The sequence below is a fragment of the Mus musculus genome, chromosome 14 (genome assembly GCF_000001635.26).
Source record: "Mus musculus strain C57BL/6J chromosome 14, GRCm38.p6 C57BL/6J".
In the NCBI taxonomy this organism is placed as follows: Eukaryota; Metazoa; Chordata; class Mammalia; order Rodentia; family Muridae; genus Mus; species Mus musculus.
The window spans coordinates 105124354-105140255 of record NC_000080.6 but is presented as its reverse complement, the minus strand read 5'-3'; the positions used below and the strand labels follow the sequence as shown (position 1 = coordinate 105140255).

General features: G+C 35.1%; 1 protein-coding gene across 26 annotated transcripts in view; it reads left to right on the top strand.

The window, feature by feature from the left end:
- Rbm26 (RNA binding motif protein 26) overlaps positions 1-15902 on the top strand; it is a 74289-nt gene that overhangs the window by 40784 nt on the left and 17603 nt on the right. For 20 of the 26 annotated variants that reach the window (NR_166779.1, XM_030248070.1, XM_030248075.1 and 17 more), the window contains exons 14-19: positions 1094-1165; positions 8249-8374; positions 8699-8773; positions 9856-10023; positions 11587-11691; positions 15473-15673. Coding sequence is in view for 25 of the 26 variants with exons in the window: in XM_030248070.1 (XP_030103930.1) it covers positions 1094-1165; positions 8249-8374; positions 8699-8773; positions 9856-10023; positions 11587-11691; positions 15473-15673 (747 nt within the window). In the remaining variant the exon portion in view is untranslated. The remainder of the gene's footprint in view (positions 1-1093; positions 1166-8248; positions 8375-8698; positions 8774-9855; positions 10024-11586; positions 11692-15472; positions 15674-15902) is intronic. The other 6 variants (XM_030248077.1, XM_030248076.1, XM_030248074.1 and 3 more) reach the window with 1 other exon arrangement.

Genomic DNA, 15902 nt, shown 5'->3' with positions numbered 1-15902 from the left:
TGGTAGCTAGAATTATAGTTAATGTTGAATGTTCTACACAGAAATATGGTATTTATATTTTTGACTATCTATAAGTTAGTTTTATCATCACTCTGTCTTTTTACTCTTAAATTCATTTTCCTAGTTAATGCTCATGAGAAAGACCCTTTTTACTTTGTGGAGATGTATTTAAACAAATTTGCCTGAGCGTGAAGTTCAGTACACTAAATTTTATTTTTTTCTGTTATCTTTTTACTTAGAGTTGTATCTCCTGATAATTATGCAGTAGAGTGAACAGAGAACTTTTGAGAAGGGAAGACTTAAGCCATCAGGTCACATGTGCTTGATTGATGATGTGTTGTTTGAAGTACTCACTTGCCCTGCTTAGTACTTTGCATCACTTCCTATGGACTGGGACTCTTTTCTCCATATGGTGTTTCTTTCCACTTCCATACTTGATTGGTAGTTTCTTGTTTCTATACTCTCAGTCTCAAAAATTTAGCTTCCCTTTTTCTCTAGACGTTTCAAGGTATGCTGTGCAGAATTGGGTTAGGGTGTAGCGACCTAGTTAAATGATGCCACGTTAGCTTTCGGGTCATTAATTCCTCATGCGTAGAATAAGGTAATGAGGTTCTCTATGAAGGTTCAGAATGCAAAATGATGTACTGCTATTTTTAAATTATCATACCTAGATAATCACTAATTACAATGTATTTACTTATAAACATATTTTAGGAATGAACAATACTTAATTTTCAGCTTATGAAACAGGCTTATATTTTAATTATTCAGGTCTTTTAAAATACGCAGTTTCTACTTGTTAATATAAAATTATAGGAAGAAATTTAGGAACCTATTTGAGGACTGTTTTGACATTGTAAGTTTTTATAGTTAATATTAAAAGACCTTTTGTTTTTCCACACATATTTCTCCTTATCCTCTCTTTTCCTTTCCCCTTCCTCTCCCATTTTTTTTTTTAAAGGCCCAGGTTTCTATGGCTAGTATTGCTATGCTCAAACTCAATATATATTAGTAGAATCAGGATGTTCAAAATCCCAACAGACTTAATATATGTTTGGGCAAACACTGAATATGTCCATTTTAATTTTTTTAGAATGTAACTAAGTTATCTGTGAAGGACAGGTTGGGTTTTGTATCAAAGCCATCTGTTTCAGCAACTGAAAAGGTAAGAATAGCATGATGTGTTTGTCTTGGCTGTATAAATGTTTTCCAGGTGGCATCCTCATTTTTTTTTTTTTTTTTTTTTTTTTTTTTACTCATAGCTCCAAACTTCTGCTTCTTAATAGTATTGGTAGCTCCTTACTTGTACCTGTTTGCTGAAAAAGAAAAATCTTAGCCTAGCTCCACCTTTTTACATCAACATTTTAATACTTGCTTCTGTTATTTCTGTGCGCTCCATTCTTTTTTTTTTTTTTAATTACATTTATTTTCTTTATAGACATTGTGCATTTTAGACTGAAAACTCTGGTAGTATAGTAGAAAGGATCATGAGCCAGGACTGTTACATAAATATGATCTCTAGCTCTTTGTTACTAACTGCATGGTAACTGGGTAGTGCACTTAACCTTTCTGAATCTTCTTTCTTACTGGTAGACTGCTAGATGGTAATATTTATTTTGCTTTACTTACTTATATAGTCTGTAAATGGGAAGAATGATATAAATAATTTTATTATCGGCGGTTTAAGTTTATTGCTGAGAGTTTTTCATTTAAGGCTTTACAACACTTCCTTCTTTTTTTAAATAAGAGGGTGAATGAAGATTGTTGAGGCTGTTTGGGTCTTCTGAATAGATGTGTGCTGTTTTCATGCTTAGGTGTCTGAGACTACTCTGGTAACATCTTTTTTTTTTTTTTTTTTTTTTTTTTTTTTTTTAATTTGAATTATATGAAACTATAGAATACTAGCAAAACACAAAAGATTTGTGTTTCTCTGGTTTCTCGTCCCTGTTCTTTCTAGACTGAAGATTACGGAGGAAATTCCTGTAGAAAGTGAATCAAGCATCTAGCTGACCTGCCATCATTTGTTCTTTAGAGTACTGTTTGATTTATTACTTACTTTGTTAAACTTTGGCATTGATGGAAATTCAAAACTCTGTCTGTATCAGACTTTCCTCTTAGACATATTAGTGCCAAAAATGAGCCATTTTCCACATAGAAGTTAATGTTCATTTTTAGACCTCACCACTAGGAGTGATCGTCTAAGTAGAACAGTCTTGAAGCCTTAACGCTGTTGTACATGTATTCCTAGTCTGCCACTTTTTCTCCACTGCCTTCAGTTCTCTGGCTCTTTGACGCCTTACTTAGCTGGTGTCTTGTCATTTTCCTCTGTAAGCTTTATTTTGTTGCTATTCTGTCAGTACTGTTTTAATGTTTGAAAATTTGAATTTATTGGCTACAGTTACTTTGTTTGGTTCACAGTCCATATCCCCCACACTCCAGAATGGTTGCGGTTCTGTTGCTTTTGCTGTGCAGTGTACTTTTTTCTCTTGAGGAGTACCTTTCTGTGTCTTGTGTCTGTCCTCTGTCTCCCGAGGTTTCTGTCTTGTTCTCTCTCTGTCCCTTTATTTATGCTAACCTCTCTGTCTAGCTCTGGCTTCTTTGTGGTGCTTCTCGGAGTGCGGTTACCCTGTCAATCAAATGTCCTGCTGCCTAGCGTACCAGCTTTACATACGAAGTTTATCATAGGGTGTTCGTTTGTTAAAGTGTTTTTAAATCACATATATACATACACACACACACACAAAACTCTTAATAATGATAATATTTGCATTTGACGTTTTTTAAATGGGAGATCGTCTGGTAAAATTGAGCTACATTTGATTCACAGACTTCAGTTTTTATTTAACCATTGGAGATGCCATTGAGCAAGCTTGCTTGACTATAAAATAGAGATGCCAATAGCCTTTTGACTTTAAACTTTGGTTTGATGTACAGTTTTGGCAATATAAAGAGATTAAGAGAATATGTGAACCTTTTCTAACCCCCTTTTAGTGGTCATTTATTTATTCATTTATTTTAGTACATACTGCTCCTTTGAAGACCCTGAAGTGTTTTGTTTGTTTATTTGTTTGTTTTTTGAGACAGGGTTTCTCTGTGTAGCCCTGGCTGTCCTGGAACTCACTCTGTAGACTAGGCTGGCCTCGAACTCAGAAATCCGCCTGCCTCTGCCTCCCGAGTGCTGGGACTAAAGGCGTGTGCCACCACGCCCGGCCTGAGTTGTTTTTTTATTACAAGAAAAATTGACTTATTTAAAATATCGGCTACACTTTCTGGGAACTAGGGCTTGTAGCAAAAATTGATTATAGATTATAAGTAGTTTTTCTTTGATATTTGTTTAAAATGTTTCTCTGTAAGGTCGTTAATTCCTTATATGTGGAAGATTACAAAGTTGACCTCATGGAGCAGAGTAAATGATGGTTACCAGGAGCCCAGGGTGAGGAGTTATGAAGATAATGGCTAACGGTTGTAAGATAATTCAGAACAAAAGTACAACATGGTAACCTCAAATAATAATCATGATTTTAAGTGTTCTCATAGCCAAAATGGGAGGCAGTGCCAAATACTGGGTCAATTTAGCCGTTTTACAAGACAGACAGACACACACAGTGGCAAAGGTAATTTTTACTATTGGTTAAGTGATGTTTTTTTAAAGTACTTAATATTCTTGAGAAGAGTCTTTAAAATACTTTCTAAATAAAGCTTTAGATCTTATTCTTCTCTCCAGAGTTTCCCATTTGCCCTGTGTAATGCATATCTATGTGCTCTTTTTTTAAATAATTTATTTTATGTATATAGAGTACACTGTAGTTGTGAGTCTTCATGTGCTTGTTGAGAATTGGACCTCTGCTCGCTCTGGTCTCAGCCCTGCTCCCTTAGGCCCAAAGACTTATTATTATAAATAAGTACACTGTAGCTGTCTTCAGATTCACTAGAGAGGGTGGCGTCATATGGGTGGTTGTGAGCCACCATGTGGTTGCTGGGATTTGAACTAAGGACCCTCAGAAGAGCAGTCAGTGCTCCTCCCCGCTGAGCCTTCTCACCTGCACCACCTATGTGCTTTTAAACAATATTTTAAACTAACATTCGGATTTACTGAATATATATTTACTTGATTAAAGAAATTGATCATATTAATTTTCTTATACATAACTTTAGATACTTAAAATGAGTTTCTCTTTTCTGTTTTAAATACCTGTTAGACGTATTAACGTTAATTAATTAATTATTATTTAAAATAAATATTTAGTTTATTAAGAGATCTATTATTATAATAGAACTAATATTAAATCATGTTAAATTTCAGTTTGAGCTAGTTATTTTAAAAATGAAACTTTAGATGGCTTCATAGTAATCCTATATAGGGCTTTTTTTTACACTTAGTAATACTTATGGTATAGTTAGTAATGGTTATGGATGGTAATATTTTACATAAGAAATAAAGATGTGGGAACTAGAGAGATGGTTCTGCAGTTTGAGAGCACTTGCTGACTCTGGTAGAGGGCACAGGTTTGCTTCCCTGAACCCACATAGTAGTTCACAACCATTCTAAGTTCAGATGGTGTAGGGGATTCATTGTTCCTTTTTTGAGCTCTTTGGGCACTAGGCATGCCCATGGTGCATATATATAACATGCAGGCAAAACACTAATACATATAAAATCAATTTAAAGGAAAAAAGAAAAAGGTATCATTGGAGCATAACCTCTTACCAGTTTGGAAAAATTAACTTTTGTCTTTGTCATAGGAGATAATAGTAAAATCATAGCACATTAGTGGCCTTTTAACTCATCTTCTGGGTTTATAGTTGCTATAAAAACCTAGCCAAGGATACTACAAAACAGTAAAATTGCTGGCTAACACCTCTTATAAACATAGACACAAATACTCCAAAGGAAATATTAGCAATTTCCAGTGATATGTAAAATACATACTACATCATGGCCAGAACAGATTTAGTCCAGAAATTCAAGCTGATTTAACATTAGGAAGTCTAACTGACCACATTAGCTTTGTAAGGCGAAAGGGAGAACCTTCCATGACTATCTTGTTAGAAAAATATTTGGTAAAATACTTAGCACTTTGCAGAGTAGGAACTTTCCTACCTTGTTGAAGAATGTTTCCACCTCTCCCACCAGAACTAACATTAAATGTAATGGTGAGATATAATGAATATCCCCCACTGTTAATATCAGGAATGAGACAAGATCTTCATTTAGTCACTTTCTTTCAGCTTTTTATCCCCCCCCCCCCGCCCCCGAGTCTAACCAATACAACAAAGTGATAAAATGAAACAAACCATTATAAAGATTAGAAAAAAGGAAAGAAATCTGTTTATATGTGGATGGCATGATTATTACATATGTAGAGAATTTAAAATAAACTTGCAAGCGGTTGAGACGATAGGTGAGTGGAGTCAGATCATCAGAAGTTAAGCTAATATGTTGCCATATGAAATTACAGCACATAAAGACAATTAGAAAATAAACGTGCTCTGTTTACTTGTAATGACCTCTGTCTATATTTTGTGTTCTTACGATTTGTTAACCTTGATATGCTGGATTCACCTGCTGTTTTCACTTTAAATATATTTGTTAATTTATTTATTTATTGACAGTGGTAGAGGTCAAATCCAGGGCCTTGACCATGTACTTCAGTGTAATATGTAGCTAAGGCTGGTTTTGAATGTACCGATCCTATTGCTTCCCGCTCTCAAGTACTGCGATGGCAGGCCACACCAGCCTGCCTGGGTACATTTTAAATCTTGAAAAGGGTGGGGATTCTCACTGTCCTAGTATTTAAATCTAGAATCAAACAGATTCAAATATAAAGCAGTCTGTAACCCTACAGTTATTATTTCCAAGCACGTTTTACTTTTACATCTTGGCACCTTTGAAATAGGGCTGCATTTCACCACTGTTGGAAGGAAGTGCAGTTTTAAGTACTTTACTGTTGTTTCTCAGTTGCTTCATTTTACGTAGGAGTCCTTGAGATTGAGGCTTCGTGGAATATTTTTATCATATATCTTGGAGATCACTGGATAGGGATATGGATATGGTTATGAGACAGCTTGTAGAAACAGGGAAGTGTTCTGGTCTCATCACAAACTCCCTTTAGTCAGCACTCATTAGTCTGATATTAAATGCTAAGATGGTTTGAAAAGGTTTGTGTGTTCCTTATTGACTAAAGTGGGAAAAATGCTAGGTTAAACAAATAATTCTATAATATGTATTTGTTGCTGGAAAATAGCATTGTGATACTCAAAATCCCAAGTTATTTATTCTGTAGATAGCTTTTAATTTGTTAGGGAATTCTCATGTAGAAACAGTATACTCAGACTTAAAAGTAGGCTGTCTTGTGTTTCTCATGTTACAACCTCTCTGAATATAGCTTAGCAATTGTGACGTAGTAAAGTAGCATTGAAGAAATTTTCCAGAATTATTCCAGAAGAATTACTGAAGTTAGACTATACAGATTTCTGTATTTTGATTTCTAATGAAATCAAGTATTTCTTAGTTAGTTTTTCATGTTTATTAGTAATATTTGGCAGGTTTTATTTTGAAGAAAATTACCTGTGAAATTTTGGTACATGTAGAATATTATTTTCTTTTGTTTTTAAAGATTTATTTATTATTGTATGAAAGTACACTGCAGCTGACTTGAGACACACCAGAAGAGGGCGTCAGATCTCATTACGGATGGTTGTGAGCCACCATGTGGTTGCTGGGATTTGAACTCAGGACCTTTGGAAGAGCAGTCAGTGCTCTTAACTGCAAGCCATCTCTCCAGCCCAAATATTATTTTCCTTTACTTTTTAAATATAAGTTGTGCTCTGTGCAGCTAGAATAATGATAGTTTTATGTCTTTTAGATTCTGAGACAGAGAAGAAGTATTAAGAGTAATAAGTTGCCTTTTTTTTTTATCTTCTGATTTTTACAATGAAAGACCTGAAAGTAGTCTCCAGATTTCTGCTTTTATGCTACATCAGATGTTAATATATTAGTAGCTAAAAAATAGGATAATATTTTTATTTACAGTCTACCATCTTTCTGAATCATATTTTAGCTCAGGAACTCCTAAGATGTTAGAAGCAGTAATATTTTCTCTGGGGAATCATGGTGCAGGGTTACTTGCTTAGGTTTTAAAGAATCTGTTGATACTTTCAGAAGAACCAGTCATCTCATGGGACTTAGTGACAGAAGTAAAAAGTAGCCTGGCAGCGCTGTCTATATTATATTACTTTATTATTGTTGTTCTTGTTGTTCTTATTAAACCTTACGTTTTAAAGGGTTTTTCACTTCAACCTATAATCATCTGCTTACTTTTAGTGTAAAAATATTATCTATCATGTGATTATAGTGTTTTAGATACTAAAAGTATTGTGATAAAACAAAAGGAGAGAGCTTTAAGTTTGTGTTTTGGATTGTCTCAAGATGAGCCCCCCCAATTGTATAGCTGAGCACATTGAGGATACCCCACCTCTCAAGTTTACTTTAACCAGTGTCATAATTCTGTATTAAAAAGACTTAGGTTCAAAAACCACAAAGAAGAGAAAGACTAGATCTTTGTTTCCAGGGCCTTGTAGTGTAGATAGGAAGGAAGACATCAGGTTCTTTTGGTTTCGTTATATTTTTTTATTAAGTAGTTAATATCACCTAACAAATTCAATGGTGTTTTTATGTCATAGCTGAAGGAATAAAAATCTGTAAGTATTGGAAAAAAAAGAAAAATGATTAGTGCTTTAGCTTGTACTACATCTCAGATTAAGATCACTTGAAGGAGGAAGGGTGGCTTGTAGGGAATGGAGAATAAGTGCTTTATTTATTTTGGAACTACAGATTACAGTGATCATACTAAAATGTTTGTAGGATGACATTCAGTTTCTTCTTATGCTTTACTCACAAATATAATAATGACAGTCTTTTCCCTCTGATTTCCTGTTTTACATATTTGGCTTTGCTTTTTTTGTTGTTTGTTTTCTGTTATAGGTATTAAGTCACTAGGAGTTTGTTTGTTGTATGGTTTATTACTCATGAAATGAACACCATTCATTTCAAAACATGATATGTGATTTAGTTATTATAACTATATAATACATATAGTTCAACATTTAATTTTAGGCAGAAATGCTTTAAAGTTGGAGTTTCTTAAAAAGCAAGACTTAATTATTAGTAATTCTTATTAATAATTAAGAAATTATTGATATGATTGATAACACTCTTTTTTTTAAGAAATTGAATTTGTGTTGGTAGGTGTTGTCTACATCTACTGGTCTCACAAAAACGGTGTATAATCCAGCTGCTTTGAAGGCTGCACAGAAAACCTTATCAGTTTCTACCCCTGCAGTTGATAATAATGAAGCACAGAAAAAGAAACAGGTAAGCACAGATAGTATAACATAAATTTTCATATAGGAATTCCTCTCCATTTGGTATGTGCATGCCTGTTTGTGTGTCTGTTAAGGTGGTTACCACAAGGTCAAACTGGAAGGTTCGATCTTCCTTCTGTCACAGTAATTATTTTACACTTTTTTTGTGAAGGGAAGTTTCCTCTGGTTTATCTTTGAAACTTGTATGTATGGGCTAAGCTTTACAGACATAAACGTTGTTATTGCTTTTGTTGCCATGCTTCAGTTAAAATTGCTTTTCTCTTGTATTGTTTTTTCTATCTTTAGTTATACTCAAATGATTTGATTCTTTTAGGAGGCACTGAAACTTCAGCAGGATGTAAGAAAAAGGAAGCAAGAAATTTTAGAAAAGCACATTGAAACACAGAAGGTAAAATAGTAAAATTAAATTTGACAGAATTATCGGGGTGGTTATTTTTAGTGAATTTGATCTATTTAATTCCCAGCGAGAAGCACATTAGTTGTAATTAGTAGTGGTAAAAGTGACAGAGTTATTAAATTTATCAGCAATATGGTGTATTCCTTAGTATTGGAGCTGGAGACACAAAGTGATGGGTATAGTTAGGTGGAACTGGCTAGAATCACGAAATAAGTTGTTAGCTCTCTTACTGTGTAATAGTATTTTGGTCAGTACATAATGAAATGAAATCATTTTCTCATTGTTGATATGTACTTCACGAATTTGGACCCTCTACTCGTGTGTTAAACAACAGTCAAAAGCTGCATCTGGAAGGTGTCTAGTCCAAATTGAGGGGAAAATGTTAATTACACCACAGATGGTTTGTTGGTTTACAGTGGTGCCTTAACCATAATCTCAGTACCTGGGGAGGCTGAAGCTGTCAAGTTGCTTCATTTGTGCCCAGCTTAGGTTACAGAGTAAGAGTCTAAAAAACCTACTTTAAGTTGAGAAATATGGCCTTTTCTTATTTTGACTATACCTTTATTAAACCACAATGCTTTATGTAAAAAGCTGAAGCTGATGTAACTAGGAGAACATAATTTTGTGTGATCTCCCATTCCGCTTTTCTGGTCCAGAACTTACGTTCTCAGAGAGCAGGAGTAGTAAAGTTCCTCCTAAAGTGAACTGATGCAGCTGAGCTGCTGCCAGCATTACCAGGTCTGTGGTTCTATCTTCAGATGCTAAGAGTCTGTCAGTGTTGTTGAGAAAGAACACATAAATTAAACATAATAGTTATTTGTTTTAACTATTTTACTGTAGTTGTTTCTTTTTTTTTTTTTTTCTTGTGGTTTTTCGAGACAGGGTTTCTCTGTATAGCCCTGGCTGTCCTGGAGCTCACTTTGTAGACCAGGCTGGGCTCAAACTCAGAAATCCGCCTGCCTCTGCCTCCTGAGTGCTGGAATTAAAGGTGTGCGCCACCACGCCCGGCTGTAGTTGTTTTCTTATCAATAGTAGGACTAAGTCTCTTAAATTTCTGTTTTAAAATTTGCCAGATGCTAATTTCAAAACTAGAGAAAAACAAAACCATGAAGTCTGAAGATAAAGCAGAAATAATGAAAACATTGGAGATTTTGACAAAAAATATTACCAAGTTAAAAGATGAGGTTAAATCTACATCTCCTGGACGCTGTCTTCCCAAAAGTATAAAAACAAAGACTCAGGTATTGTGGTTTGTTGTTCACATGACTACTTACTAAGGATATCGAAGATGAGTTTGACTCCCTCACTTGGTAGCTAACGTCTGTCTGTAACTCCAGTTCAAGAGGATCTGACGCCTTCTTTTGGCCCCCAAGTACACTGAACACACATGGTGCACAGATGTGCATGCAGGCAAAATACATTTATTAATACAAATAAATCTTTAAAAGAGAGAATTTAAAATTAAAATATCAAAAGTTATTGTTTTCAGGGTATATTTTAAGAATCTGATTATTCACAACTGTCTTAGTTCTTATAGGTGTGAAGTCAGCTATTAGAAAATGATTATGGATAATTTTGGGAAAGTAGTTTGAGGACAAAATGACATGGTTGCTTGACTGTGTGGCCAAGAATTATGTATTGGAATTGGTGATATAAGAGACCAGTAACCTTGAATCACTGCCCAGAATGGGTTTTATTTGCAAAGAGAAAATCTAGGTGTTTTAATCTAGATGATACAATAAATGACCGTAATATTTTCAGATGGAATGAATGACAGAATGATAGAATGTGGTACAGTGTTTATATATATCTGTATATATATGAAACCATGTTGATTTTTCTAATTTTAATGTGAATTACATGTTTATTCTTTTTTAAAACTCATATTCCATTGCCAATTTCCATAATGACAACTTGGTCTCATAACATAAATCTATTTATTCATTCAAGTAGACTCACAATCCATTCAGAATAGTTCTACAGTTGTTGCAGTACTGTTTCCAACATTTAAGCTTGATTCAAACTTTATTTACATCCCTTACAAACTAATTCCATTAAAGATTAAATCAGATTATGATGTTGGTTAATTTTATTTCGTTTAGTGCTACCTATTAGATAAAGTTAGGTCTATTTCAGTTAGTTTTCAGCTTTAGATTCTTTCTCCTGGCCTTATTCTTACTGGTTTAGTTTAACTTTTTAATTTTTTAAATAACTTACATTAACAGGGTTTAAAAGTACATAAAAGATAAACATAGGATTCTCTCCCACCTCAAACCACAACTCCTGATACCCTGTCCATCCCTAACCCTACCTGTTGTATGAAGCCACCATCATCCGTTTGTGCTTTATCCTCCAGTATAGTCAAGATGGATGTGTTTACCTCCGTAAGGGACATAGTAGATATTGCTCACTAGCCCCATTTTTTCCCCCAAAATTATCACATTGTTATTTCATGAATTCACATGTTGGCTGTAGTTTAGACAGTGAATTTTAGGGAAATCAATGAGAATAAAAGGAATAAGGAAGCTTACAAACTAGAGAAATAGTATTGGCAATAGAAACAAACGTTGCTTGCCATGGTGACACATATCTAAAATCCTGGCTTTTTTGAGGCCAACACAGGAGAATCTTGACTGTATAACTAACTAGCTTGTGCCCCCCCCAAAAAACCCCAAACAACCCCAAAAATGGGGGTGGGGGAAATGGTACGGGGTACAGAAATGAATATGAGAAAAGATATTTTAGAAAAATGTTAACTTAAGCTCAGAGTATTAATTGTTATTTGAAACATTAATGACTTTCAGATGCAGAAAGAATTGCTTGACACAGAATTGGATTTATATAAGAAGATGCAGGCTGGAGAAGAAGTCACTGAACTTAGGAGAAAATATACAGAATTACAGCTGGAAGTATGTTTTAACACAGCTACACAGTTCACTTGAAAAAAGGAGATACAATTGTGCTTAACGTGAAATGTGTTTTTTGGTTCTAGTTAACAATTACTGTCTACTTTAAGTATTCTCTCTCTCTCTGTCTCTCTGTCTCTGTCTCTCTCTCTGTCTCTCTGTCTCTCTCTCTGTCTCTCTGTCTCTCTCTCTCTCTCTCTTTCTCTCTCTCTCTCTCTCGTGTGTGTGTGTGTGTGTGTGTGTGTGTGTGTGTGTGTTAGGATAGAGAGGAAAGAGGCTAGTTGATTTATGAATGCCAGAGGACAGTTTATGGGGATGGGTTCTCTCCTTTTAGTGTGTTGTCTGTCTCAGGGATTGAATTTGGAACTTTGGCCCTCTGAGACTTTGTGCTGGCCTGAGAAACAGGTATTTGCTGACACACTGTCTCTGCGTGAACACCCTGGTGCCTCTGTTTCTACTAAACTTTAGTCCTCTTTCTGGTTTTGTTCTTGTTTTTTGTTGCCTCCCACCCCCCGGGGTTAAATATAATTAAGGGTGTTATAGGTATTTGTATGGAAAGAGTCTTTGTATATGTAAAGTCATACAGGCATGTTGTGCTGAATTGCCAAAAATCAGCATTGTAAATCTGTTGAAAACATGCTTATTTAAGTTTTGCCTATAGATGGTGCTGTGGGTGTTTTAAAAGAGAAAATAAACTGACTTATAATTTAGTTATTAAATGAGAAACTTCTAGTGGAATTGATCTCTTATAAACCATGGATGTTTGACATTTAGCAAAAATCTTATATAAGAAAATATTAAAGTGGATTAATGTCTGTATTCACTATTACCTGATATAATTTAAGGTCGTTTTTTTGTTTGTTTGTTTTTTTACATATTTTTGGTTATTTGGCTTAATTTGAGTATACTTTTATTTTTATTTATTTACCTTTTTGAGACAAGGTTTCTCTGTAGTCCTGGCTGTCCTGGAGTTAGCCTCAAACTTAGATCTGTCTGCCTCTGCCTCCCAAGGGCTAGGATCACCATGCCCGGTGAGTATATATTTCTTAAAAGTTTGTTGACACTCCCCCTCCCCCCCTACTTTACAATACAGTAGAAGTCTGTTTAGTGCTGTTTAAGTATTAACAATTTAACTTTTGGTACCTCCTGGACATGTCCTAGGCTCCATCCTATCTGAGAGTTAGAAAAAGCTGTGAAATGCTGGCCTAACCCTGCACTGAGTTCCCTTAACATATGTTTTGTCTATATGTGCAACCCAAGAAATAAATTTTAAATTTTATATTATTTTTAAAATTATATTAATTTTATAAAATTATATTAATTTTAAAATTGGTTTCTCAGTATGAATATTCCATGCCATTGGTGTTATAAAAAATGAAATATCATTGTAAAATTTTTGATATAACTTAGTAAGTAAATAACATAAAAATTACTGTTCCATGTTTTGCTTGTTGTAATTCAACCAAAGATAGAATAGTATTTTCCACTCTTTTATGATGATTCACGTTTGATTTACAGTCAGTACTCATGCAGTAATACAGTAGATGCCAGAATATGCTCATCACATTAATTTTTCTATTTTTTTAATAGAGATTAGTGAGCAAAGATTTTAAGGTCAAATACATTCTGAAAGGTCATATTGAATATGCTGCTTGGCTATAGGATTTCTTGGAGGCTTTTGGTTTAAACTCCAAATTATAGGTGGTTGAAGCTTGCTCTTCAGGGAGCATCTGTTTTGTTTAATATGTTTAATCTTATGCCCTCACAACTTTTTTTCCAAGACAGGGTTACTCTGGGTAGCCCTGACTGTACTGGAACTTGCTCTGTAGACCAGACTGGCCTGGAAATACAGAGCTCCCTTTGACTCCCCCTTTCAAGCGCTCGTTCCAGCGCTCTACCACCACCACCGCACCGCCTGGTTAACCTTTTTTTTTTAATCTTTTATTTTGTTTATTTTAAAATTTTTGTCTGTGTATGCTATACAACATATTTCAGTATACATCTGTATCTCATGGAATGAATTATCAGAGTAATCTATTTATCATCTCACATACTTAAGTTCTTGTGAAAATACATTTAAAAATTTCCTTTTCTTGTTCTTTTTGTACTTCCCACGCTGTACAGCGGTTGGTACAGCTTATTCTGTTGTGCATTTTCACCAATATCTCTCCACTTCCCACACCAGCACAGCTCTTACTAATAGCCATCCTTCATTATTATTTGACTTTATATTTACTTTTGATAAAATTAAGATTTAATATTCTTACTTGGATGTCATATACCCTCATCAGCATGTTCATCATTGTGTTTATATGACTTCTAAAGTTTGAATATATAGTTTTCCAAACTAGAAATGTGCAAGGAGTTTTGTGTGAGTCTACCCTTTGTTTACACTTCACTTCCAGCTAATTGCCAAATTACAGATGAGTTACTCCCACAGTTTATTTATTTTTTTCAATGAAAGTTTGCCAGTATGCATGTTTGTTTGTGTACTATATGCATGGATTGCTTCCATGGAGGCCAGAAGAGGATATTGGATCCCCTGGGACTGTGAAGTACCGTGTGGGTGCTTGAAACTGAACCCAAGTCCTGTGAAAGAACCCCTTTCAGTAATTGACTCGTCTAGGAATGGAGCTGGTGTGTTTGGCATTTATGTATTTGTATGTACGTTGCACGTGCGGGCAGATGCTAATGCATGTGTGGAGGATAGAGGGCAGAAGTTAATGTTGTGTGTATCCCTCAAGCTCCATTTTGGAGGGGGGGTGGTCAAGTGTTCACTGAGTCTGCAGCTCACTGATTTAGTCAGTCTGAGTGGCTGGCCAGCAGGGCCCGGGAATCTCCCTGTGTCTCCTCAGCTGTGAGATTACAGATGTGCGTCATGACTTTGCGTTGTAGGTGTTTGGGGTTGACCTTAGGTTCTCATGCTTACATGATAAGCACCTTTATACTGTGCTAATTGCACAAACTGAAATTGTACTTGAGTCCAGGGCTACGAGCACAGGTGTTTAGAGAATGTTTGTGGAATGAAGGAATGGTGTACTACACAAAGAAATTATGTGGCAGAGTATTCTGTATTTCTTCTATGGTGTGATAAAATAATGCATTTGGGGAAACAACATTCGCTGAGTCAACAGATAATAAGCTAGAAGCATTTATTTGAAAATCAGATAGTCTAGTTCAGTGTAAAAAATGTTTATTATATCTGTAGGTTATGTTGCAATCTGTATTAACTTGACTTTTGAAGTGATGTCCACCCTTCTGTGTTATTAAGAGATCCAGAGTTACCTACCAGGCTTTTTGTCATATGTGATGTCTTAGAGTATGAACTTAGTTTGAGAGGGAAGAAGGGTAAGGTGGCAAGTTGGCTTGGTGTAAAGTTGCCTGCTGACAGATCTAATGACTTGAATTTGTTCCCTGGAACCTATATGGTAGAAGGAGACACAAAATAATGTAATGGAATTGTAAATAGGTTTTTAAAGTTGTTATATTTTAAATACATTCAGGGTACATTTAGTAATTTTAGAATTTTTAATGTTATATGATTATCTAAATGCTATCTCAGACAGCATAAACGTTTGGATCATTTTCTAAGACATAACACTTGGCTTGAGTTAACACAGTTGTGGTATTTCTAATTTGAAACTTGGTGTGCTCAACAAGTAAAATCAATGAAATATTTCAAACTTTGATACTCTAAACTCAGAAACAGTGTTGGGCATTTCAGATTAGAGGTCTCAATGCCTAGTTACCACATTGTGTAACCTGTGTTTTTTTTCTCTTCTAGGCTGCTAAAAGAGGAATTCTTTCATCTGGCCGAGGTAGAGGAATTCATACAAGAGGTCGAGGTACAGCTCACGGCCGGGGCAGGGGTAGAGGCCGAGGCCGAGGTGTGCCTGGGCATGCTGTAGTGGATCACCGACCCCGAGCACTGGAGATTTCTGCATTTACAGAGAGTGATAGAGAAGATCTTCTTCCTCATTTTGCGGTACTTTCTTACCACCTAGCAAAATACTAATTGTTGCTCAGGTTAATGGATGCAAGTAAAGAGAAAGTTAAGAGAATGACATATGTAATTTAAATTCAGTGATACACAGGTTTTCCTTAATCTATAGTAGTGTTTCATTTTTAGTTACAAAATAGAAGCAGGTTTTTTGTTTGTTTGGGAGAAATGTTATAATTCATATTCTCTCTCTCTCTCTCTCTGTCTCTCTCTC